The sequence below is a fragment of the Lynx rufus genome, unplaced genomic scaffold, assembly GCF_022079265.1.
Source record: "Lynx rufus isolate CCGP_SWC_20201006 ecotype Redwood Valley unplaced genomic scaffold, mLynRuf1.p SCAF_1, whole genome shotgun sequence".
NCBI lineage: Eukaryota > Metazoa > Chordata > Mammalia > Carnivora > Felidae > Lynx > Lynx rufus.
This window is the reverse complement of record NW_025814823.1, coordinates 173,413,919-173,439,849: the sequence shown is the minus strand read 5'-3', so window position 1 is coordinate 173,439,849 and position 25,931 is coordinate 173,413,919. Positions and strand designations below refer to the sequence as shown.

At 52.2% G+C, this 25,931-nt stretch overlaps 1 protein-coding gene across 3 annotated transcripts; it reads left to right on the top strand.

The window, feature by feature from the left end:
* Positions 1 to 12,453: 12,453 nt before the first annotated feature.
* On the top strand, positions 12,454 to 22,864 carry FGFR4 (fibroblast growth factor receptor 4). Of its 3 annotated transcripts, XM_047090641.1 has the most exons (18): positions 12,454 to 12,551; positions 14,945 to 15,088; positions 15,769 to 16,032; positions 16,124 to 16,204; positions 16,328 to 16,494; positions 17,057 to 17,180; positions 17,690 to 17,880; positions 18,013 to 18,151; positions 18,475 to 18,668; positions 18,777 to 18,922; positions 19,009 to 19,130; positions 20,296 to 20,406; positions 20,493 to 20,683; positions 21,083 to 21,205; positions 21,295 to 21,365; positions 21,589 to 21,726; positions 21,975 to 22,080; positions 22,179 to 22,864. In XM_047090641.1, the coding sequence occupies exons 2-18, from the start codon at positions 14,998 to 15,000 to the stop codon at positions 22,323 to 22,325; spliced, it is 2,406 nt and encodes an 801-aa protein (XP_046946597.1). In that variant the 5' UTR covers positions 12,454 to 12,551; positions 14,945 to 14,997; the 3' UTR covers positions 22,326 to 22,864. The 3 variants fall into 3 exon arrangements, with proteins under 3 accessions (XP_046946597.1, XP_046946604.1, XP_046946588.1); XM_047090648.1 differs by lacking the exon at positions 12,454 to 12,551 and having other exon boundaries at positions 14,710 to 15,088; positions 18,475 to 18,514; positions 18,777 to 18,872; XM_047090632.1 differs by lacking the exon at positions 12,454 to 12,551 and having other exon boundaries at positions 14,710 to 15,088.
* The last annotated feature ends 3,067 nt before the right edge of the window (positions 22,865 to 25,931 follow it).

Sequence of the window (25,931 nt, the reverse complement as noted above, 5' to 3'; positions counted from 1 at the left end):
CATGTTTGTGTGTGTATGTGTGTCAGAAGTTTTTTTTTTTTTTTCATGCTCTGTAGTAGTAGTCCGTTATATGAATACACCACAATTTAGCCATTCTGTTGATGGACAATTGGGTTATTTCTAGTTTTGAACTATTATAAATAAAGCTCTTCTGAAAAATTTTGTATGTGTCATTTGGTGTGCATGTGCACACATATATCCAGGAGTAGAATCACTGCATTATAGGATAGGTGTATGTTTAATTTGTCTAGATACTACCAAATGGTTTTCCACAGTGGTTCTACCAACTTACCAGCATTTGGTGTTGTCAGTCTTTCTAATTTTGGACATTCTGGTGGCACATGGGAATTTGAACCCAAGGGTTCATATTGACTTCATATCAGAGCTCCTCTTACTCTGAGCATTCCTGAGATCAGGTTTGAATTTCTCTAGCCTGGAATGGTCTCTGATGTCAGTGCCCAGGACCCACAATACACAATCCAGCAGGTAAACATCAGAGGGAGCTCCTGCTCATGGCTCTGGTGGCTAAGGAAGGTCTCATGGCGGGAGAGACAGTCTAGTGTACAGCAAAAAAAAAACAGGCTCTGGAACCAGGCAGCTGCAGTTCAGATCTTAGCTCTGTGGGGCTGTATGATCTTGATGAGCTAACCTGTACTTAAGGGTGAAACACTAGTACCTACCGTATGGGTTATTGTGGGAATGAAAAGAATAGATACATATGAAACAATTACAGTACCTGACATATGGTAGATACTATGTAAATGATGACTGCTGCTCCTTCTATTATTGGCCTGAAGTAATCTCTGGGTCTTCCTGGGGAGGTGAGTCTGGAGGCAGATGGCATCTGGCACAGAGTCCTGTATTAAGTCTCAATGAGTTATGAAATGCCAGAAACCTAATTCAATCTGATGAGAGGAGGGGGGCAACATGCTGGCCAGAGGTGGTTCTTCCCTGGGCTCCAGCAAGAAGCCACCTTTCACTGCTAGGGAACCTCATCTTATCCCAGGAACCTCAGGGGCACCTCAGGTTCTGCAGCCAATGACACCTGAGGAGAATTAGGCATGTAAAGCTCTTAGCCCTGAGCTGGATGAAAAGCAGGTGTTGGGATGTAATAACCCGTAAGTGCAGACATAGAGCTATGTATGTAGACATACAGCAGCCATGAAGTGTGTCACAGGGGACACTACTCTGGGATTCAGGGTTCTTGGGTGTTGGTCTTGCACCCTGCCACCAGCTTCATGTGACCTGAAGCCTCCTATTTTCTGTCTGGCTCAGAAGTTGTAAGAAATCACAGTTTGAGCCCAAGTACTACAGAGGCAGTGATGGGCAGCTAGGGGTTCTTCCCAAAGCAGGTAACAAAGGAACCCTTCACCAAAGCCTCTACCAGATGAGCTGTTCCCATCCCTATCCAGACCTTCTGATCAGCCATCATTAGTGTTAAATAGAATAGGAAAAAACAATTTCTCCTTCTGACCATCTGTCCACCTAACAACCTCACCTACTCTGCCCCATGCAAGTCCACATTACAGAAAGGGCAGGCATATCCCTGTTCTGGCACTCGCAGGCTCACTGTCCTCCACAAATTCTGCTTCCTCTGTCCAGGGGCTCACAAGAAACCTTAGAGGGTTCTGTAAATGGGTCAATGCTACAGCGCGGTGACCCTGATGGCCACTAGGTGGAGAACGCTCCTTTTTTTTTTTTTTTTTACTGGGCAAAGTAGACCTGCGCCAGGACCTTACTATTTGAATACTGAAGAGAATAGGATGACTTCTGAGCTCCTGTATTTGATATTTCATTTAGCCCTCAAGACAACCTGAAAAAGGCTTGATTTCACAGCAGAAATTCAGAGGTAAAACCTTGCAGAGCTTACACAACCAAGAAGTAATCATGGAGGGATTTGACCCCCCGTGTTCCCAAGTCTTTGTTAGCACACCTCTACTTCCAAAGGCCATCTTGCCCTTCCCTCAGAACATTTCCTTCCAGAGGACACTGTTTGAAGACTGTAATTTAGTCAGCTGCTTGGGAGGACACCTGATGTTGGCCCTACTCATCAGCCTTTCTTTCACTCTTTTACCTTGGGTAACATCTCTCTTCCATTCTTCTATCCTGTGGTTCTGAGAGACTGACCCCAGTCCCTAGTTCCAGGGATGAACTTGTGACCCAAGCCTGGGCAATCAGAATAATTCTGGAGCTGTTAGTAGTCATCTTTGCCACTACATAAAGACAATCTGTGTGAAAATTAAATCATCACAGGAGAAAACAGCTGAGAGTTGGGAAGAGACTGGTTTCTGATGAACACCTAGATCTAACGAGGCCTGAAGCTAATACTCTCAGGACTTTTTAGTTACCAGTCAATACTCTTTTTCTTTAAGTCAACTTAAGTTGGATTTCTATCATAACCAGGAGTACTGTTTCCCCCCACCCCAGGAGTACTAATACATGTTTCAGCTTCTTCATCAACCCAGTGACCTCCACTTACCTAAGAAGATACATATGCCACCAGCATAAACAACCTCAGAAGAGACTAGCCAGAGAACTGCCAAGCTGAGCCCACCTAATCCACAGAATTTTGACAAATAGTAAATGTTTCAAATCACTATGTGTGGGAATGGTTTATTTTGCAGAAAGGCTTCCAGAATCACACCTAGTAACCATACCTTGTTTTGGTCTCCTGGTATCTATTTACCTTTCTTCTTCCTCGAGGAATCCCACCCTCAGCTGATGTGGTCTGGCTCGAGATGACCTCCACCCCCCCTGGCTTCTGCTAGAACAATTGGGAAAGAGTTGCTAAATGGGAAGGTTTTGAGCGCAGAGCTGTTGGTTAGCCTTCTTTGTTACTTCTTGGGAAGCACCTGCCACAGAATGGAGCCAGAGGAAAGAAAGAAAAAGAGAGAGTCTTGGTCTAGCTATTCCTAAAGCCTGATCCACCTCTGGACTTTAAAATTGCATAAGCCAGGGGCACCTGGTTGACCCAGTTGGTTAAGCGTCCAACTCTTGATATCAGTTCAGGTCATGATCTCATGATTCATGAATTCAAGCCTCACATAGGGCTGTGCGCTGACAGCACGGAGCCTGCTTGGGATTTTCTCTTTCTTGCTCGCTGCCCGTCCCCCACTCATGCTCGCTCTCTCTCAAAATAAATAAACCAACATTTTTAAATTGCTTAAGTCAATAAACTCACTATTTTTTGTAAGTCCATTTGAGTTGGGATATCTTACTTGCACCTGAATGAAAATATTCCTTGAAAGTCAGGAAATTTAATAGAGGCTGAGCAGTGCCTGGCAGAGGGCTATTAAGATAGGACAGAGGTCCCTAGAGAGGTGGGAAGGGAAATTTATTTTTCCTTAGCCCCCACTGTATGCTAGAACCCTGGAATGAGACACAGTTTCATGTCATAGAGGACCTCATTCCAACTGTGATAAAATGCTGCAAAGGAAAATGCCAATGTAGACGAAGCAGAAAATAGAAGGACTGAGCCTAAGCTGGGGGCGGGGCAGGGCAGGTGACATGCAAGCTGAAACTTGAAGGCTGAATAGGAATTAGTCCATGGGTAAGTAGAGAGAGGTGGGGAGAGGATGTTCCAGGTAGAGGGAACAGCATTTGCTAAGGCCCTATGGCAAGATGATGCCTAGCACCTTGAAAGAGGGAGAATATGTCACCAGATAAGAAAGACTGGGGAAGCCAGGTCCCTCAGGGTGTATCAAGATTTTCAGCTGAAAGCAAAAGAAACAAACTCTAGCAAGTTTAAGTTCACAGAACTACCAAAAACACTAAAGAATAAGGCGTGGGCTATAAGACCAGCATCCTGCCTGTGTCACATCACAGAATGGAAGGACAGGACCATGGAGGAAGGACACCATTATCTCTACCAACACTAAAATGCTGGACTCTGCTGCCTGTGCCACTAGCCCAGCCAATCCAGATACAGATCAAGAAATCACCACCCTGTGCCCAAGAGCTCAGTCTTGTTACCACAGCCCCCACCAGAGAACATTCCTCTTGGGCCTTCCAAGCCCTATACCTGGGCATCACTGGCTCTCTGGAATGGATGTTATGAATTTGCAGAACTTAGGCCTCAGCTGGAAGAGAAACCGGGGGAATAGCTAACATTTTCAGCTTCTATTGTGAAAGGTGAATGCTGCCACATGAAATGGGGGTATTCCCCAAACCCAGAAAAGGGTTCATATGACAAACATGAACAAACAAACAAAAGCGTTCATATCCCTCTACAGGTTGTTCTAGGCCAGGGTATGATGGCCTTGTGGTTGTTCTAAAATATGTCTACAAATTTCTTATATTCCTCTCCTCAAAAGGTCAAGTTTAATCTCTCTCCCCCTACTACACCACCTACTCCTAGGGAACTATAATTAGTGACTCACTTCAGACAAATAGAAGAAAGCAGAAATGAGGGGCACCTGGGTGGCTCAGTCAGTTAAGCAACCAACTCTTGCTCTCAGCTCAGGTCTTGATCTCAGGGTCGTGAGTTCAAGCCCTGCATTGGGCTCCACACTGGGCGTGAAGCCTACTTAAATTAAAAAAAATAATAAAAGCAGAAATGATGAAGTGTGACTTCTGTGTGTAAGTTATAAAAGACATTGCAGTGTTAGTCTTTCTGTCTTGATTCACTGGCTCTGAGGGAAACCAGCTGACATGTCATGAAGATGTTCATGCAGCCCTGTGGAGAGGCTTGTGTGGAGAGAAATGGAAGTCTCCTGCCAACAGCCAGCCAAATATTTGTTACCTAAAGCCTTAAGTTTTGGGGTAATTTGTTATGCAGCAACAGATAACTAATACAGGTCCTAAAAGCAACAGGAAGCTGTTGAAAGATTTTAAATGGGCACCTGAGTGGCTCAGTCTGTTGAGCAACTGACTTTGGCTCAGGTCATGATCTCACAGTTTGTGAGTTCAAGCCCCACATCCAGCTCACTGCTGTCAGTGCAGGGCCCCCTTCGGATCCTCTTTCCCCTTCCCTCTCTGCCCCTCCTCCCCCCTGCCTCTCAAAAATAACAAACATTAAAAAAAAAAAGATTTTAAACAAATAGGAGCAATGACATGATGAATTCACTGACATGTGAACAGGTGAATGGGATGGCATGGGAGCCAACAGAGGATAGTAGAGACACAATGGAGGGAGGAGTCATTTCTTTTGCTTTTTTTTTTTAATTTTTTTTAATGTTTATTTATTTTTGAGACAGAGAGAGAGCATGAACGGGGGAGGGGCAGAGAGAGAGGGAGACAGAACCGGAAGCAGGCTCCAGGCTCTGAGCCATCAGCCCGGAGCCCGACGCGGGGCTCGAACTCACGGACCGCGAGATTGTGACCTGAGTTGAAGTCGGACGCTTAACCGACTGAGCCACACAGGTGCCCCTCTTTTGCTTTTTTTATAAATTTTTTTTAATGTTTATTTCAGAGAGAGACAGACAGAGGGTGAACAGGGGAGGGGCAGAGACAGATGGAGACACAGAATCCGAAGCAGGCTCCAGGCTCCAGGCTCTGAGCTGTCAGCATAGAGCCCAATGTGGGGCTCCAACTCACTGTAAGATCATGAGCTGAGCCAAAGTCAGATGCTTAACTTGACTGAGCCACCCAGGTGCTCCATGGGAGAGGAGTCATTTCTACTGGGGAGGACATTTATTAGGGGCCTTTCATTTATGAAGAGTAAAAAAAAAAAAAAAAAAAAAAAAATTAGCTTAAGAAAAATTATTTGTCTCACATTAATGAGACAAAGTAGTAATTTTTGCCTTTAGACATAGCTAAATCCAGGCATGTTCCATCTCTTGGCCTTCTTGTTTCCTGTGTTGGCCTCATTCATAAGCAGCCTCTCTCAAGAAGTTCTAGGCTTCCATATTCACGCCTCAGTAACCTCTGAGAGTGTTAGTTTCCCATTAGTTCCAATAAAAGACCCAGACTGGCTCTCATTAGCCCTGCTTGGGTCACATCCTCATCCCTGACCCAATAATAATAGCCTGGGGGATGGAATATTCTCATTAGCCAAGTCCAGGGGCACATGCCCACCACAGGAACCAGGGAGAAGTTGGCTCCACCCAAATCCTGGTTGGCCTGGGAGTAGAGGAAGTCTAGGACTTCAAAGAAAATGGAAGAGCTGTTTTCAGAGAGAGGAAGTGTGTTTGACTGTCCAGCTCAAGGTGGTCAGGAAGGTTCTCAGAGAAGAGGGAAGTCCTGAGAGGAGTCAGAAAGCTGAATGGCAGGCATCTGATGTGATGGCCGGAGGGAAGAGAGGAGGGGAGGTAGGACCAAGGAAGTGATACTCCCAGCAACAAGAGCAGCAAGAGCAAAGGCACCAAGGTGTGTGAACCAACCAGACACCTTCGGGAGGGCTTGCCTGGAGTTCAGTGCAGCTGGAACGCAGAACCCATATCTCTGGTGAGAGGGGAGATAGGACAGGAGAGAGCAGTAGAGGCCAGTCTTGAAGGACACTGAGGGCCAGGCTGAGGAGCTGGGGATGCCACTGGGAGGTAGGGAGAGAGTAAAGCTGAGGAGTAAGTTGGTTAAATCTGTGTTTTATTTTTTAATGTTTATTTTTGAGAGAATGTGCACGGGGCTGAGGGGCTGGTGCACAGAGCAGGGAGGTTGGGTGGCAGAGAGAGGGAGACAGAGGATCTGAAGTAGGCTCCAATCTATCAGGGCAGAGCCTGATGCGGGGCTGGAACTCACGAATCATGCGATCTTGACCCAAGCCAAAGTCAGACACTTAACCAACTGAGCCACTCAGGTGCCCCTAAATCTGTGTTTTCAAAAAGTCATTTTGTTGGGGTTCCTGGCTGGCTCAGTCAGTGGAGTATGCAACTCACGATCTCTGAATCATGAGTTCAAGCCCCCATCAGGGAGGGGATAGAAGTTTTAAAAAACTATAAATAAAAAAAATAGGAGCACCTAGGTGGCTCAGTCAGTTAAGCATCTGACTTTGGCTCAGGTCATGATCTCACGGTTCATAAGTTCATAAGTGCATCCTGTGAGCTTGAGTCCCACTTCGGGTGAGCACAAGCCCTGCTTCTCTCACTCCCTCTCTCCCTTCCCCACTTCCCCCTCTCTGCCCCTCATGGGATTCTCTCTCTCTCCCTCCCTTTCTCCTCTCTTTCTCTCTGCCCTTCACTTACCTGTGCCCTCACTGAAAGAAAGAAAGAAAGAAAGAAAGAAAGAAAGAAAGAAAGAAAGAAAGAAAGAAAGTCATTTTGGTGCTGAAGAGTGATGATACAGAGACTATGAGCTACCTGCCCAATTCTCAGTCACCCCTTCTTTTTAGCAGACCTTCCTGACCTCCATTGTAGTTAGGGGTGCCCATGTGTCACAGTCTGGCCAAAGAAATAAGATCAGAAGTTGCTGGATACAGATTCAACTCTTTGTGGCTTCTTTTTAACTCTGCATAAACACAAATGTGATGGCAGGAGCTGAAGCCACCATCTTGCCACCATTAGGGGAAGGTGTAGAGAATTTAAGAGACCTCAACCCTGATTTCAGACCCGCCTTCACCCATCTCCAGACTTGGGAGACCTGGGACTAATAGGGATGGATTAACCTGTTTTGTTTAAACCCTTGACATTTAGGTTTTCTGTTTTTTGGTTTTTTTGTTTTGTTTTGTTTTGTTTTGCTTTGTTTTATACCCAAACAAAATCCTACATGGTCCAGGTGGACATCAGGCAAGGTGGAGGAGGTTGAGGGCCCCTCTGAGGCTTCTTTCCTGATTCCTTTCAGACTATCAACCCTCTAACCCTGCATGCCCAGCTTCTGCCACTTCACAGCTGTCCTGGCCCTCTCTCTCCTCCAAAAATATGTGCCTGTCAAGCCCCAGTAGGTATGACGTTTGTAGGCCCAAGTCTAGAGAGAGCTGAGTCTGGCAAACCCTGAAAGCCTCCCAAGACATGGGTCCACAGTGTCTGGGACCAACTGACAAGGGGGCCAAGGGTGCTGCTGAGACTCTGGGAAGCACCAGAATATCCCAGAAAGAGCCTCAGCTTCCTCCTAGCCCATTCCCCTCTATCTGGCTTCGTCCGAGGGGCCTCCCCAAGAGCTCTCTAAGGTTGCCAACATCAGTGCCAGGTTCCCTGCCTCTACCATAATGTCCTGGGCAGCTTGCAATTCCTGGCTTTGTTGTCTCCCATAGAAATTGGACATAGATGTGCTGAAAGAGTGGGGAATGAGGAGATATAAGGGCTGGAGGAGGGGTGACCCTAATAGTCCCTCCCTCTTGGTCACAAAAGTAGGTTACCCATACATTTGGGTAGGTCCTACCTAGACCCATAGCTACTAATATGAATATTGGCCACTTTTTACTGAGCATGGGCTATGTGCCAGGCATTGGCATAAGGCTTAATACATCACTACATTGAGTCCTCACAGAAAAGTTACTATTCCCACTTTACAGAAAATGAAACTGAGGTTTAATATTAAGTGACTTGTCAAAGGTCACAAGCTTTCAGGATTCAAACCTGCCATCAGTCTGGCTCTAACACCCAACCTCTCACCACTCAGTTGCTGTCAGTGTCACCTCCATTCTGACAAGCCAAGCCAGACCTCCCTGGAGTCTGTGGGAGAAGCCAGGGTGAAAAAGGGTTGGAAAAAATGGTAAAGTAATAACAATTGTCAATTGAGTAGCAAGTATATGATATAACCCTGTGCATTTTTTCTATATTTTAAAACTTTCTCAAAATAAACCTCATTTTAAAGGAAAGAAATAAAGGAAAGAAGACAAGAAAGCACAGGACTGGCTCAGGGGCCAGGGCTTGGGCCAGGCCTGGGCTGGAATGGGGCCTGGGCAGGGGCTCAGGGCAGCTCTTCCGCACAAGAGCCCCAGTGTTCCCTGGGTCCGGCTACCATCCAAGAGCAACATGGTCGGCACCAGGCAACGTCTGCCCCCTCCCCCCAACTCTGCTCCCAGGCAGGTGGGGGGCAGGGCCTGGCCTCAGGAGTCCCTCCTGGCCTAGCCTTGCACTTCAGGAGCCCAGAGTCTGCAAACCCCTGCCTAGGGCCTGGTACTTCGTACGTGTCCCATCAGTATTAGCCAAATGGACAGGGAGATCAGTGCCCAGCCCCAGCTCCCTCTCAAACTCACCTTCAGGTGAATCTGTATCTTCCAGGGCTGAAGTTAAGAATGGGGGCAGAAAGCAGGCTGATGCAGTAGCATCAAAAGTCCCAGCTCTGTGGAGAGTCACCCTGAGCTCTCTCTCTTTGTCCCAGAAGATCAATGTTCAAGTCTCAGTTCTGTTGTTCACTTGCTTTGTGACTTTATTTTTTTTTATTATTTTTTTAAGTAAGCTCTAATGGGGCTTGAACTCATGACCCTGAGATCAAGAATTGCATACTCAACTGAGCATGCAACTCTTGGTCTGTAGAGTTGTATCATGTAGCCAGCCAGCTACCCTGCTACATGACTTTAGACAAGTCATTCCATCTGCCTGAGCTTCTGTTTCCTTACCTGCAAAATGGAGCTAAGGATTCCAACCCCCATTTGGCTTACGGGGAGGTCGAAGGTTATAATGCATATATAACACCTAGCTTAGCATATCACTTGGCAGATAGTGGGAGCTGATCCAAGACAAGAGCTTCCTCCCCTACTTCCTGTTTTGATGAAACCCAGTCCCATCTCTTAATTCATTCACTTCCTCCAACATCCCTGGGGCAAAGGAAGCAGGAGTGTGCCCATTTTCTGGATGGAGAAACTAAGGCAGAGGCAGGCTAAAGGCAGGATCTTAGAACGTCAGGCTCCTGAGCCCCTGCTAGGCGTGTGTGTGTGTGTGTGTGTGTGTGTGTGGTTGTGTTTGAAAGGTTTTGAGAGAAAGACTGCAAATGTAACTGGTGGAAGATTGTTACCAAGAGAGTGAGGCCGTGATGAGGAGACAGGCTTGGATGCCTCTCCCAGACTCCCTCAGCATGTCTCCTTCTGTGCTTTGTTTACATATATATCTCTCCCCACTACAGTGTCAGCAGCTCCTTGAAGGAGAGAGGTTGGGTCGGATTACTGCTTTATCCCCACGATTTGGAACAATGCATACCATATAGTGAACCTTTAATTGACACCTGGCAAATGAATGTGTGTATGAATGAACGACGTGAAAGAGCATCACATGCCACAGAGGGTCAGTGTGAGAGGTTGTTGAGTGTGGGATGGGAGGCAAACAGGTCATGTGCAGACTCAGGGGGTGTGGGGTATAGGGTTGCCAGTCTAAGGGACTTGGGCATCTCAGGAGGCAAGGAGTATGCACAGGCTGGGCTATGAAAACCTTTCCTCTGCCTTTGGCTCCAGTAAACCTGAGAAGTGCCTGAAGTTGAATGAAAGCTGTGTGGGGTCCATCTCCTGCTGGCAGCTCACCCCAACCCCAAACAACCACATTCACTAAGGGGAGCCAGCAGAGGACCAGAGTTGGGGAGCTGAGTCACTCCAGGAGTCTGGGAGGTCTGGTGAGGCCCCTCTGGGCAGGAGGCTTCCATTTGCTGGGCACCCCCAGTGCCAGGAGCTTTATCCTTTCCAGGTGTTCCAGCAAGGAAGGACCCTGAGAAGGAATCAGAACCAGTTGGTTTTAAAAGATAGCCAAGGGGCACCTGGGTGCCCAAGTAGCTCAGCAGGTTGATTGTCTGACTTCAGCTCAGGTCATGATCTCACAGTTCTAGTTTGAGCCCCACATTGGGCATGCTGCTGTCAGCACGGGGCCTGCTTTGGATCCTCTGTCCCCTTCTTTCTCTCTGCCCCTGCCCCACTTGGGTTCTCTCTCTCTCAAAAATAAATAAACAAAAAACAAAAAAAGATAGCCAATTATTTTCTGATTAATCTTTGGGAGGAGACCATTATTTTTTTGAGAAGGAAAAAAAAAATCCCTTTGATGGGCTTTTTAGTTATGCAAAGGAAAGACGTCTATTCCATTGGGAATAATGTTAATGAGAGCTAGACTCCTTCGCATAACAATGGAAAAGGAAGCTGGTTCTCCTGGGGCAAGTCTCCACCTGCCAGAGGAATTGGGAGGTGAGTCTGAGACCCCAGCTAAGGGGTTTTCTTCTCCTTCTTAGGAGTGGAGGGCTTAGACTTCAGGTGAGGATGGGGCAGAAGACAAAGGTCAGCTGACCTCCTCATTTGGCCACTATCTAGATGCTCAAGAGGAGGGGTACTTACAAGCGTGGCAGACCTGAGCAAGGTGGAGCAGCACCTACTGCGTGCAGGTGTTGAAGTCTGTAGGCAGTTCCTGGCTTCTATCTACACAACTGTTTTAGTTACAATTCTGGAATGTCCCATGAAGTTGAAAAAGTAACAGGTCCTAAATAATCATAGTGAACATTACAAAGCAAATGTTACACACCAGGCAATGTTCTAAAGGCTTACACATGTTTACTTTTCACAAAAAAATTCATGAGGATGATACTATCATTATATTTACTTTACTGTTGAGAAAATGAAAACACAGGGATGGACTAACCTGCCAAGGTTACTCCAAGTGTGATGGCACTGAGATTTGAGTCCTGAAATCTGTGCTTTACTTCCTGCCTTTCTCCATGCCCATAGGACAGAAGGCATCTAAGTGGAGCCTGACAGGTCCAGAGGGCTTCTCTGAGGAAGTGAGCTGACATCTAAGAATGCAATGGAATCAACCAGACCTAGAGGGGAAAGATCATTCCAGGAAGAAGGAATCATATGTGCAAAGGCCCAGAGGTAGAGTGGGAGCAAGGAAGAAATAAAGAATTCATCAGGAGATGTGGATAGGGGCCTGGTCATGCCAAGAATCATTATAGAAAACTGCCAGAAAGTTTTAAAGGGGTGATGGATACATTCAGATTTGTATTTTTTTTTAAGATTTTTTTAAAGTTTATTTAAGCAATCTCCACACCCAACGTGAGGCTTGAACTCACAACCGCGAGATCAAGAGCCCCATGCTCCATCTACTGAGCCAGCCAGCAGCCCCCAGATTTGTTTTGCAAATATCACCCTGAGAGTTGTGCAGAGAACGGACAGAGTGGGTTAGGGGCAGAGGGGATCTCCCAGCCACTTACAGAAGACAGAAGTAGGCAGGCAGAACCAAGGTCTGTGGAGGCTGGCCGTTCAGGACTGCTGGGTCTTGCTGTCTAAGGGGTGACTAGCAGAGGATAGAGCAAATAACTAGAACTTGGAAGCCTGGTCCGGGTGCATCGAAAAGAGGCGGAGTCTGATGGGGTGTGCAGCAACCTGGGGCGGGGCCCCGGGATTGGGCTGACCCAGATGGCCACTCGGCTCTGTTGGGTTTGGGGACTGATGTCCAAGCGGACGGGACACTGTACTTCCAGCAGCTTTGGCGGTGGTCCTGATAGTGCTGATCCAGGAGGGGCGGGCCCAAGGTGGGCGGGGCCTTGGGTTGTCCCCCGCCAAGTCACTGTCAGGTTAGAGCTGGTCCAGGAGGGGCGGGGCCCAAGGTGGGCGGGGCGCTGGGCCTCCAGCGGCCACGCCACTGTCGCGGGTGCATTCCTGGCTCTCTGGCCCGGGGCGGAGGAGCGCCCTGGCTGAGTCTGCAGTCCCCACTAGGAGCGGGTGTCGGGGCTGGCCGGAGCTGGGAGCGCGGCCGCGGAGGACCCAGGTGAGCTGGGACCCTGTGCCTGCAGAGGGACCACGGAGGCTCGAAGTGAGCCGGGACCCCTTGAGGACCCAGGTTGCGCTCCCAGCCGCCAGGGGGCGAGCGGCGGCGGGGCTCAGGGACTGCCCCCTCCCAGCACTGGGGACCTGGGCGTCCTCTCGGAAGGGGGGTGGAGGGGACGGTAAATCAGTAACCCGCAGCGCACACAGGGCCTTTTGTCCCGCTCCGTCCAAAGAGCACCCTGGCCGCGGAGCTGGTTACTCATTGCCCACCGGGGCGGGGGCGGGCCGGCTGTCTCTGCTGCTCCCCTCTGGACCTGCCTGCTTGCACCTCCCCCCAGGGTGGCCGGGTAGGGGGGGAGGAGGAAAAATGAGCGCTGGTCCCTTGGCCGCGCGCGCTGGACTGTCTGCGCTCCCCGAGTAGAGATGAGGAAGCTGAGGATCCGAGACGTGCAGTCATTTGCCCCGGGTCCCCCAACGCTTTAGTGCGGAAAGCTGAAGGAGAACCCAGGACTGTCTGATGACAGTGTCAGGCCCTTCAGCCCCTGAACAAGGCAGTGGGTCGGTCTGTCTGCCGCCGCGTGTGATCCGACTAAGTGTCCTGAGGTTACAAGATCAGGGCAGCCCGGAATGGGAATAAAATCCTGGGCCTCCCCACTCCTTTCCCAACTAGAGCTGTGGACCCTGAGAGCCGCACTCCCTGCAGAGCAGAGCAGGGTGGAGGGATTTTGTGGAGGAGAGCCATAGAAACTGGGGGTGTGTGCAGGGACAGTGGCATCTGAGTCCGATGAAGAAGAGAAATGGGGACGCAGAGGTGTGTATGTGCAAGAGAGAAGATATGCCCAGTTTTGAAAGTCAGTGGTTTCAGTGCTGAAGAGGCTGAAGGAGCAGACTGTGCAACCAAAGAGGATTGACAAGGGCAAGGAGGGCGGCTTGGGATGCTGGATAAACTGTAGATTGGATCCTACTGGACAAGGGCAGCCATTAAGGGTTTGAAAGCTGAGGGGGTGTGGGGTGGTGACATGGCAAATATTTGTAATTTTTAAAGCCCTGCTGGAGAGTGGAGGCTGGAGAGTCAAGGGAGATGTCTGCAAAGGCCCAAGCCAGAGATGACTATGGCCTGCCCTGGGTCCAAGCAACGGTGATGGGATGGACCACAGAAGGATTGAGGAGGCAGATGGACTGGAGGTGGAGGAGGGGTGAGGGGGCATGAGATGAGATGATACCCCAGCTTCAGGGGCAACCCAGGGAAGGAGCAGTTTGAAGGGGGAGATAATGGCTTTGGCCAAGACAAACTACGTGCCCCCTGCCTCAGAGCCAGAGCTGGAAGGGGGGCAGCAGCTGATGAGAAGGGTGCAGTTGGCTTCCTGGGCAAGGTAAATTCAGAGACACCAGTGCCTAGTGACTGTTATTCAGCTCCAGGTAATAGCCAGTAGCCCCTGGGACTATACTGGTCACCAAGGATGCAGACATCCTTGGTGGCATATGGAGGAGGATAACCAGATAGGGTGGGTGTGTACATCACACCTGAACTGCACCAGAATCAGAGGTGATTGGCCAAGGGCAGACCCAGAATGACAGTCGTGGGGAGGAAGGGGGAGGAGAACATTCCAACATCCTGTGCTCCCTGTGTTCCCTACATATGTTCTCTTTTATGCTCAAAGCAGTCCTGTGAGGACACCCAGAGAGGGACTGGAACTTGCAAGTTGGTTAGAGTCAGGATTTGAACTTCACTTTGTTGGACGCAAGAGCCCGTGTTGCCTCAAATAGAGTTGTGAGGACACAAAAAGCAGAGGTATTCCCAGCATGCATTTCTGGTTCAGCATGAGGAAGAACTGCTTGCCATGGAATGTACTGCCTTGTCAGTAGTGAGCGCCCTGCCACCAGAGGTATTCAAAGCTGGTCACGAAAATGTCAGTAATGCTATAAGAAGTGTGGGTCAGATCAGATAACATCCAGATGCTGAGGTTTGGCCTTGTATTGTATTTCATATATTTTTTTTTTTGTTCTCCAGCAATAAATTCATTTATTCAGCAAAAAAATAAATGATGTGTGCTGAGAGTGAGCAGAAGATCTGTCTCCGTTCTCTGCTTTCCTCCAAGGAAAGAATCCCCAAACTGCCCTTTCTGTGAACTTGTGCCAAGGTCTCAGCAGGACTGGAGGAGAGCAGGAAGCCCAGCCCTGCCCCCCTGCACAACCTACTGTGAAGAAGCTTTGGGCTCTGGCAACAGCAAAGCTGCTTCCAGTCTCTGCCTTGCTGCTGTGTGATGGTGGGGGGGGGGGGGGGTTGTACAAGACTTCTAACCACTTCCTGTCTCAGTTTCTTCATCTGCAAAATAGGGGAATAGTACCAACAAAGGTTCATGCATAGCAGGGGTTCTTCTCCCTCCTTTTCAGGAAGGCAGTTGGTGGGAAGCCCAGCCTGGGTCCTTGTGAGCAGCAGGAAGGATATGCAGCTGCTGTTGGCCCTGTTGGGGGTCCTGCTGGAGGTGCCTGGGGCTCCAGCTTTGTCCCTTGAGACCTCTGAGGAAATGGAGCTAGGTATGGCCTTTAAGGTGAGAGAGGATGGCAGGGGTGGGCACCTGGAGGGGGCTACTAGCTGAGAAAAGCAGGAGAAGATCCTGGCCCAGTCCCTTGAAGAGGTGACAGCAGGGCAGGGCCCAACCATTTGAGACAAAGTGTCTGGCTCCCAGCAAGCATCCACCTATCTCTGTGTCCACGAGAGAGGACTGACCTTGCAGGGTGAAGGGTCCTGTGCTGGGCTGCAGAACTGGTGGTGAGCCCGTCGGCTGTGTGTGTGTATGTGTGTGTGCGGGTGGGTGTGTGTGTGTTCTATGCACTGGGTTTGGGAGGCCCAGACAGCATGTATGGTATATGCACTGTGAGTGTGGTGTGCCTGGGAGATGTGGCATGTGCCCTGTATGTGGCATCTATAGCATGTGTTGTATGTGTGTGTGTATGTATGTGTGTGTCAGGCAATGGCATGACCAGTTCAGCATGTGTGCTCTGCACTGCGTGTGTGATGTGCACCAGAGGCGTGGTAATTGCCTTACACAGAGCATCTGTAGCATGTGATTATGTGTGTGTAAGTTGAGGAGCAGCAGGTGTCCAGCATGTGTCGAGAGGTGCTTGTGCCCTGCCTGTGCAGCATGTTCCCCATATGCAGGGGGCTCCCTCAGCTGGGGCTGTGGGGCTCACTGACTTCTGCCCTTGGCCCACAGAGCCCTGCCTGGCCCCCAGCCCAGAGCAGCAAGAGCAGGAGCTGACCGTGGCCCTTGGGCAGCCTGTGCGGTTATGCTGTGGGCGGGCTGAGCGTGGTGGCCACTGGTACAAGGAGGGCAGTCGCCTAGCACCTGCTGGCCGGGTACGAGGCTGGAGGGGCCGCTTGGAGATCGCCAGCTTCCTACCGGAGGATGCTGGCTGCTACCTCTGCCTGGCACGAGGCTCCATGCTTGTCCTGCACAATGTTACCTTGGTTGTGGATGGTAAGGGGGTCTAGAAGGGGCTAAAGGGTGCCTGGGGAGAGAGATCCTCCCCATCCTAGACCTCAGACATCTCTTTTTATTCTTGACATAGACTCCTTGACCTCCAGAAATGGTAATAAGGACCCTAAGGCCCACGGGAACCCCTCGAACGGGCACATTTACCCCCAGCAAGGTCAGTATGAGTCCTCAAGGACTCATTTTCCTACTTCCCAGCTGGTCACTGAGAAGAAGAGACCTGTGTGGAAGCAGGTGGTCATCCTGGGGACACTAAGTTCTCCTTTCCCCTCCTCTCCAGCACCCTACTGGACACACCCTCAGCGCATGGAGAAGAAACTGCATGCAGTGCCTGCTGGGAACACTGTAAAGTTCCGCTGTCCAGCTGCAGGCAACCCCATGCCCACCATCCGCTGGCTCAAGGATGGAAAGGATTTCCACGGGGAGCATCGCATTGGAGGCATTCGGGTGAGTCTCCAGGTTCCAAGACCATCTGTTCCTCCATTTTCACTCCCCTCTTGGTCCCATCATACCTATAAGTCATTCCTTCTCTAATGAGGAAGGCAGCTGTGGGCCCTAGCAGCACTAAACTTGTGGACTTGGACAGCTCTGATTCAAGTACCCACTCTGCCACCCTGCGGCAAATGACTTAATCTCACAGCCTTAGCTTTCTGTGGGAAGTGGGAAGGATCAATAACCGGCAGGTATTGAGTTTCAGCAACTAATTCTCATGATAAGACCCTGCAGAGCCTGCTCCAGGCTGTAGTGAGGAAACTGAGAGAGGGCAAAAACTGGCCCAAGGTGGTACAGCCAGGAAGAGCCCCTGCTGAAACTCAAAGACCCAGACCCAGGGCTCAGACACTTCCTGGAGCCTTCTCCTTCATCTCAGGGTCTCTGGCCTTGGCCTGGCTTCCCCAGGGCCTAGAAAGCTTGAGAAGGCCCCTGTGAGCGGGATCTAGCCCCCTCATTCCCTTGACCCCTGGATGGGCACAGGTGAGTGGCCCCTCATGGACACTTCCCCTGTCCCCAGCTGCGCCACCAGCACTGGAGCCTGGTGATGGAAAGTGTGGTGCCCTCGGACCGTGGCACATACACTTGCCTCGTGGAGAACTCTATGGGCAGCATCCGCTACAGCTATCTGCTGGATGTGCTGGGTGAGCGGACGGGCAGGCAAGGCGGTATGGGGGTGGGAGCCCTGACACTGCCCTCGGGTAGGGCCCAGTCTGGCAGGCAACATGGACTTGGTCTTAGATGGCTCAAGCTGCCCTAAGTATCCTAGTGGGTCAGAGGGAAGCACAGGGGGTAATGTTGGCCTGGAGGAATAGGGTCAGCTGAGAGAAAAAGTGGGGAAGACATCCAGGCAGAGGGCACAGGCTGAATAAAGGTCCTAGGTGTGACAAATACAATGCATTTGTGAAGAGCTGTATGCCTGGAGTGTGCATGTAAGTGGGGAGCCATGTCGTGGAGGGCTTTAAATGCTAGACTGTGAAGCTGTCCTTGACTGCAAAGGCAATGGGGAGCTATGGTAAGCAGGGGGTGGACAAGATCTGAGCTGCATATCAGGAAGTTCCTTCCCTGGAGCTGGGGGGAGGCAGGAGGCAGATGACCAGGGTGCTTCTGTGGGTGCCACTGGTCAGGGTTGACCGCCTGGCCCGGCCCCCAGAGCGGTCCCCGCACCGGCCCATCCTGCAGGCGGGGCTCCCAGCCAACACCACAGCTGTGGTAGGCAGCGACGTAGAGCTGCTCTGCAAGGTATACAGCGACGCCCAACCCCACATCCAGTGGCTGAAGCACATCGTCATCAATGGCAGCAGTTTCGGTGCCGACGGCTTCCCCTACGTGCAAGTCCTGAAGGTCTAGCCCCCACCAGCACCTGAAGCCTACTACTCTCGCATGGGATGTGGGGGGTGGGTCCCCAGCCTCCTTCCTAGCCACAGTATCGCCCCAGGCCCTGTGGCGACCCCTGATTATGTCCCCGGTCCCCAGACAGCAGACATCAATAGCTCAGAGGTGGAGGTCCTATACCTTCGGAACGTGTCAGCCGAGGACGCAGGCGAATACACCTGCCTGGCAGGCAACTCCATTGGCCTCTCCTACCAGTCAGCCTGGCTCACGGTGCTGCCAGGTGAGCACTTGAGGGGGCCAGGAGAGGCTTCAGGAACCCTGCTCTGATCCAGCAGTGGGCTGTGTCCTGTGGGGCTTGGGACATAGCATGCGGATTTGTGTGTTTGATCCCTCATTAGCGGTCCTTCTGTGCATGTCCACATACGATTGCCTTGTGAGCCTCTGGGGTATGGGTGTGCAGGACTGGGTATAGCTCCAGCTTGCTTGTCAAATGTCCCCATGTGTGCTGGGAGCTGAGAGGGCCTGAGTTAGAAGATGTGGAGCTGGCCATCTGACCACTGACCTGTTAGTTTTCTGTCTATATATGTGTCTGTCTGTGGACAGAGGAGGACCTCACATGGACAGCACCAGCACCTGAAGCCAGGTTCACGGACATCATCCTGTACGTGTCAGGCTCTCTGGCATTGGTTGTCCTCCTGCTGCTGGCCGGGCTATATCGAGGGCAGATACTCATCAGCCGGCACCCTAGGCGGCCCGCCACTGTGCAGAAGCTGTCCCGCTTCCCTCTGGCCCGACAGGTACCTTGCTGTTACCCACGCCTTCCTGTGTCCCCATAGCGAGGCTCTTGGCCTGCCTTCCCAACCCAGCTCAGCTCCAGCAGGCTGACCAAGTCACCCACCTTACAGTTCTCCCTGGAGTCAGGTTCTTCAGCCAAGTCAAGCTCGTCCTTGGTGCGGGGTGTTCGTCTCTCCTCCAGTGGCCCTCCCTTGCTCGCTGGCCTTGTGAGTCTAGACCTACCTCTCGACCCGCTGTGGGAGTTCCCCCGGGACAGGTATGTTGCATGGAGTGAGCATAAGGTTCAGGTTCCAGGCAGGAATGATGTTCCTATGGCTGAGGCCTCGGCTTTCTAATTTCCAGGTTGGTGCTTGGGAAGCCCCTGGGTGAGGGCTGCTTCGGGCAGGTGGTGCGTGCAGAGGCCTTCGGCATGGACCCTGCCCGGCCTGACCAAGCCAGCACTGTGGCTGTCAAGATGCTCAAGGGTGAGTGGTGACGCCAGGGGAGGTGCTGTGGCCGTGAGACTAACAGAAGGGGCTCATGGTGCTACCAGTTGAGCACTGGTGGCCAGAAGGGCTGCAAGATGCCACTCTTGGGCCTAGGGCCCAACTCTGCTACCGACCCTGGCCAGCCGTTTCTGAGCCTGTTTCCTCACATGTCACATGGGGTAAACAATAGTTCCCAGGCTGAGGCTCGTGAAAAGTGCCTGGTACATAAATCTTAACCACTTGAATGATGAGAACTACAAGGATTTGGGATGACTGGGGTTAGGCACCCCCACGTTAGCCCTGGCCCCACGTCAGCCTGGGTCTCAGATAACCATGTCAGCCTCACAGGCCATACCTTCAGCCTCCCCATCCGGGCCCTCCCCCAAGTCTCTCCCCGTGTCCACCACTCTAGAACAGCCCAAGCACCAGCCCCAAAGCGCCTAGGACACACCTGGGACCCGCCATCGGGGCTTCTCACTGCTATCCCCCACTTCCTCTACAAGAGCAGCCAAAACCATTGTTCTGCTCCCCCACCCCCTCCTCTCTGCACAGCTGGGGCCACCTGGTGCTTTCTGGGAGGCAGGGATTGAGAAATGTGCATTGTGAGGTTTGGCAGGGAGGGTATGTCATTGGCCAAGGGCCACAGGTCAGCCCTGGTCCTCAGCCTTCCCAAGAAGATCTGGAGCAGCTTTTTCTCAGCGTCCCCTAGCTGTACTTCACGGGCAGCTCCCTGAATTCTCAGGCCAAAAGGACACCAGGCCCCAGTCAGACAGGCCTCAGGGCGCCAGCCTGCTTCCCGCCCCCAGGAGCTCTTACCCCATCAAGAATGAATGCCAAACCTCCAGACACAGCGTCTTCCTGTTCAGAGTTCTTCCTCCTCTCCTCTGTTTCCTCGTCCCACTCACAGAGAGGCCTACCTCCTGTAGATCCTTGATCTTGTTTCATCCTTGCAACTGCTGTGAGAAGTAGGGCATGATCCATTGCCCCATTTTATACAAGATGATCCTGAGGTTCAGAGACGTTAGAAGACTTTTTAAAGGCCGCAGAGCCTAGCACGAATTCAGGCCCAGAGCTTCCTGACTCCAGGTCCAGCACTCAATGTCCTATATAGTCAACCCTGCACCTCCCCCACGTATAGTCACCCTGGATGTCACCCTTGCAGACAATGCCTCCGACAAGGACTTGGCAGACCTGGTCTCTGAGATGGAGGTGATGAAGCTGATCGGCCGACATAAGAACATTATCAACCTGTTGGGTGTCTGTACTCAGGAAGGTGGGTTGGAATGGGGCTAAGGACAGGGACAGTGGGGTATGGAGCCACAGCCTCAGCAGCCTCCCTGTCCATTCTCACCTCTACAGGGCCTCTGTATGTGATTGTGGAGTGTGCCGCCAAGGGAAACCTGCGGGAGTTCCTGCGGGCCCGGCGTCCCCCAGGCCCCGACCTCAGCCCTGATGGGCCAAGGAGCAGCGAAGGGCCGCTTTCCTTCCCTGCTCTGGTTTCCTGTGCCTACCAGGTGGCCAGAGGCATGCAGTATCTGGAGTCAAGGAAGGTATGGGCAGTGGGCAGCACTCTGGACCATTCTAACTGCTCCACCTGTGTACTTTCCTGCCGCTGGCACTGAATGTCCCCATCTTCTCCCTCTTTCCCCTTTCCCATTATCCTGTCTAAATGTTCCCAAGTCCTTCTGTACCACCCATCCATACACAGTTGACACTGCACGTCCCTATTCCTTCCTCACACAATCCCTAACTCATCGGGCAAGGGAAGAGACCATGCAAGAGAGAGGTGGGACCCTGAAGTTAGCTTTGGTTTCCCCCTCTCTGCATCTTGACGTCTTCATTCGTAGAATGAGTGGATGATGCCTACCCCCAGGGTTACTGTGAAGTGCAGTGTGCCCAGCATCCAGCCATGTGTCCTAATAAACCTAAGTCCCCTGCCCTGCCCCTAGTGCATCCACCGGGACCTGGCTGCCCGAAACGTACTGGTGACAGAGGACAATGTGATGAAGATAGCAGACTTTGGGCTGGCCCGTGGCGTCCACCACATTGACTACTACAAGAAAACCAGCAACGTGAGGGAGGCAGGGCAAAGCTGGAAAGGGGGTGGGGGGCACCAGGACCTGTGGGACTTGGCATCAATGCCCCCACTTCTCCCATCCAGGGCCGCCTGCCTGTAAAGTGGATGGCACCCGAGGCCTTGTTTGACCGAGTCTATACACACCAGAGTGACGTGTGAGTCCTGGAGGTTGGGGGTCTGGAGTAGCTGCCAGCAATCATTGTCCTACCCCACAAAAGGGGCAAAGCACTTGCCCAAGGTCACAAAACCCTAGGACCTGAGTGGGCCCAGACTCCAATCCCCACCCTCGATGGTGGATCATGCCTGTGAGGCCCCCCATCCCAGCCCCAGGAGTAGGGAGCAAAGCTCTGCCCTGCTGAGCACTGTTTCTGTCTCTAGGTGGTCGTTTGGGATCCTGCTGTGGGAGATCTTCACTCTCGGGGGTTCCCCATACCCCGGCATCCCTGTGGAGGAGCTGTTCTCACTTCTGCGGGAAGGGCATCGGATGGACCGGCCCCCAAACTGTCCCCCAGAGCTGTGAGACCTCACTCCCTTCTCTCCCACTTTGCAGTCCTCATCCTCTGCTCTGACCTTGTCCTTAGGACCTGGTCCCCTAACTCACTGTCACCATCTGAGGGGAGATCCTGGCCTAGTTTCTGTGACCCTTCTTCTGAGTAGCCCCACCTAACCCTTATCAAACTCTGCCCCTTTATCATACCCTTGCCATAAGGTCTCCCCCCACATTCAGTCCTGAGACTCTTCTGACCCTCCACCCTCTCCACCAGGTATGGGCTGATGCGTGAATGCTGGCACGCAGCACCTTCTCAGAGGCCTACTTTCAAGCAGCTGGTGGAGGCACTGGACAAGGTCCTGCTGGCCGTCTCCGAGGAGGTACTGCTCTCCTCTTGTCCCATGACCTCCCTCTGCCCTCCCCCCTCTGGGCCTCATCTCAGCCGACTACCAGGACTGACCAGCACTGTTCCCCATAGTACCTGGACCTCCGCCTGACCTTTGGACCCTACTCCCCTGCTGGAGGGGATGCCAGCAGCACCTGCTCCTCCAACGACTCTGTCTTCTGCCATGACCCCCTGCCACTGGGGCCCAGCTCCTTCTCCTTCCCTGGAGTGCAGACATGAGCAGGGCCACAAGGTTGTTATAGGCAGGCAGGCCAGCAGCCTTCAGCCTCCTGGTTTAGCGGCAACCTGGCAGTGCTTGACCTTGGCAGCCTCAGGCCCCAACCTTAGGGTAGTGTCCCAGATCTCTAGTTCTGCCTTGGGGAGGTCTGTCCTTGTTCCGGGGGCCCCTCGATGAGGCTTCCAGCTCTGGCCTCAGATTCCCAAACCAGACTTCAACCCCAGTCTTTGGAGTCATGACCCAGGTGTCCTAGTGGCCTGAGTGTTAGGGTTCTGCCTGGCCTCCTGGCCCTTAGCACTTAGTCCAGGGGTTTGGCTGGACCTGGCTATAGAGCTGTCCTAAACCTCCCTGCTTCCCTGCACCAAGAGAGGTCTTGGGCCTCCGAACCCCATTTCCCCAGGCCTCCCCTGCCTCTCCTTTGCTGTTTGTCCCAGCATCTTGGTGGCAAGAGCATTGGCCCCTGTGTTCCCAGCTGAGTGGCTGGAAGCCTGCCGAAAACACAGAAGCAAATGGCCTTTTATAAATTATTTTTTGAAATAAACCTCTGTGTTCCTGGTGTCTTCCCTGCAGTGGATGGAGGGGAAACAGGGTGGAGGGATCCCCAAGCTGGGAGTCTTGCCTGAGTGACACAGACTGAGGGCTTTGTGCCAGGCCTTGGGTTTGCATCCACTTCCAGCTACCTCAGGGCGAACCCAGGAACCTGTGTGCACCTCTGACTTGGTCTGTCTGTCTTGCCCCATCTTGTGCACATGATGGTGTGAACGAGTGCTAATGGCAGAGGAGTCCACATGGCACCATCCACTGGATGGAACTCTTATACCCTCTGCACATGCATGTGCATGTGCCTGCTCTGGGACTGTCCCCAAGGGAGCTGGCAGCACCCCTCCCCCATCTGCTCAGCATTAACCAAGCTGACCGTTAACACAGCGTGAAAGCCTGAAACACAGCTTCAAGGCTGCTGCCTGCTCCCACGCTCTGCTGCTCAGGCTGGGGGCTTGTGGGGGCTGTGCCTGCCCCGCCTGCCCCACCCTGGCCAGTCTCCCGGGCAGCAGCTGGTTGCCGCCCAGCTAGGCTGCAGCTGTCCCTGCCTGCCTGGTCCTCCCCTGGAGAGACCGTCATGGCCCTGTTCTCAAACACCCTCTGGGGAGGGGGTGAGGAGATCAGTTTCCCAGGGCTCTGAGCCTGGAACCTTCCCGGGGTCCATCCAGGCAGTTACTGCTGTTCTCCAGCCCCTGAACCAGGATGGAGTTACCTGACCCAGTGCCTGGTGCTCCCTCCTGCCCTGTCCTCCTGGGACAGGACAGACCCTTTGTGGGGGCCACCTGGATTGCCTCATGGCCTCCCAGGGGGTGGCAGCTGAAAATACATACAGGGTCAGAAGGGACAGGATGTAAGAATCTGGGGCTGGGAGCAGCCTGAGACTGAGCAGCAGCTTCTGGCCATGCTTCTCTTCCTGTTCCAAGTCTCTTCGCACTCCCACCAGTGCCCCCTCTGACTCACCATGTCCCAAACTGAACTACTCATCTTCCCACACAAAGCCACCTCCATGAGGACCCCTACCCCTCATCTCAGGGAAAGGCATCAGGCCAGAAACCAGGGAGTCATCCCTGACTACTTCCTTTCCGTTGGAACTCTATTCCCTAATGGGATGGAGAGAACACCAGACCTGGAGCCAGGAGGTTCGAAGCCTGCCACTTCCAGTGTCCCCAGGCCAATGCTATTATTTCTCTGATTGTCACTTTCTTCACCAGTGGGGTACGCCTACTCTGCCTACCTCCCAGGGCTAGGAGTTTACGATGAAATGAGTCTTGGATGAGCACATGCTTGGGAAAGGATGCCATGCAGAGTTCACATGGGTTTTGTTGAGCATTGCACTGAGAACTGGTACTTGGGCTTCACAGCAGCCCTGTCTGTCCTCCTCCTAAGTCACCCCCTCCCAGCCCAAGGCCTCCTCCCCTTCTCTCCCATTCCCCTGCAGGTGGCTTGGGAGGCAGCTTCCACAAGCAGCTCTTGGCTTATGCTCCCCCTGCACTCAAGGACCCCTGCTAGCTTCCAAGAGCGTGCAAACTTTCTGAGCCCCGCTCCCAAACCTAGTCTTCCACAGGAGGTCACTATGCCTAGCCCAGTCACATGACAGGCAGGTCCCTAAGAACTCACCTGGGGGAGGAAAGTGTTGGGAGGCTAGAGTAGTGACAAAGACAGGGAATGATGTATGAGAACTCCCATTTTTCCACTTTCCCATTGTAAGCCCACGGCTGAGCTGGGCTCAGCCACCCACCACTGTCCCTCACTACAGCCTCACCAGACAAACATCAGCCTTCCCAATTTAATGATGGGGAAACTAAGAATGTGATAGGCCCAGGATCACAAGGATGGGAGACTAAGGAAGGAGCTGAGTTGACCCCTGCCCCCCACCTCCCCCAACCTTCCCCAGAGCCCAGGTTCCCAGAAGGTCCTGTGCACATGGGAGACCAGAGTCAGGTCACTCAGAATGACAGAGGCAGATGGTGCCTTGTAGGTCTCGGGGGCCAGGAGGGGTTCCGCTACCCACCCTGTGCCCCCTCCCTGCCAGCCTCCTTGGCAGGCACCCGCTTGCCACATTCCTGACGTCCCAAGTCAGAATGAGACAGATGCCGCTAATTCCCCCATGCAAGCTTTCCGTTCCAGCTTCCCTCCCCCGAGCCTCTCAGACCAGCATGGCAGCATCTGGAGCCTGGCCCTCTCAGTCTGCCAGAGTTCTGAATGGCTTCCTACCCAGTGATGCTGGCTTCAGGAGCTTGCAGAAAAAGCACAGGGTTATCTCCAGACTCTGCCATTTGTTGGTTGTGTGTGTATTAGTCAGGGCTCTGGTAGGAGCAACAGGTAGATAGTCACACCAATCTGGAAAGTTCAAGCCAAGGAACAGGAGTCTACTGGGAGGGAATCAGCACCTGGGAGGGAAGATCAGGTTGTCTGGGGGGGGGGGGGGCAGGTCGCTAGGGATGTTACGACTGAAGTTACTCTCTCTGAGCCTGAAGCACAGAAATGATGACACATCTCAGAGAACTGTTAGAAGCCCTCAGTCAACAATGGCTGTTGTGGGGCGCCTGGGTGGCTCGGTCGGTTAAGCGTCCGACTTCGGCTCAGGTCATGATCTCACGGTCTGTGAGTTCGAGCCCCGCGTTGGGCTCTGTGCTGACAGCTCAGAGCCTGGAGCCTGTTTCAGATTCTGTGTCTCCCTCTCTCTCTGCCCCTCCCCTGTTCATGCTCTGTCTCTCTCTCTCAAAAATAAATAAACATTAAAAAACAAAAAACAAAAAACAATGGCTGTTGTTACTCAGAAATTAGGAGGGAATGGCCCCCAGGGCTGGGTTGCCATGATCTCATTCTCTCCTCATGGCAGCCCTTCCTGGAAGGCATTTTTGTTCCTGCTGCCCAGATGAGGACACTGAGGCTCAGAAGAATGAAGTGACTGGGCCAGGGTTACATGGGGGCAATTGAGAGAGTCAGTGCTTTGGACTAGGTGCTCTGTCCTAGTGCAGAACTCATTCTCACAGCCCCAACTGCCCACTGTTCCAAGGACCAGGTTTTCATGAAGAGACATCTACTAATGAAACGTCCATGCACGC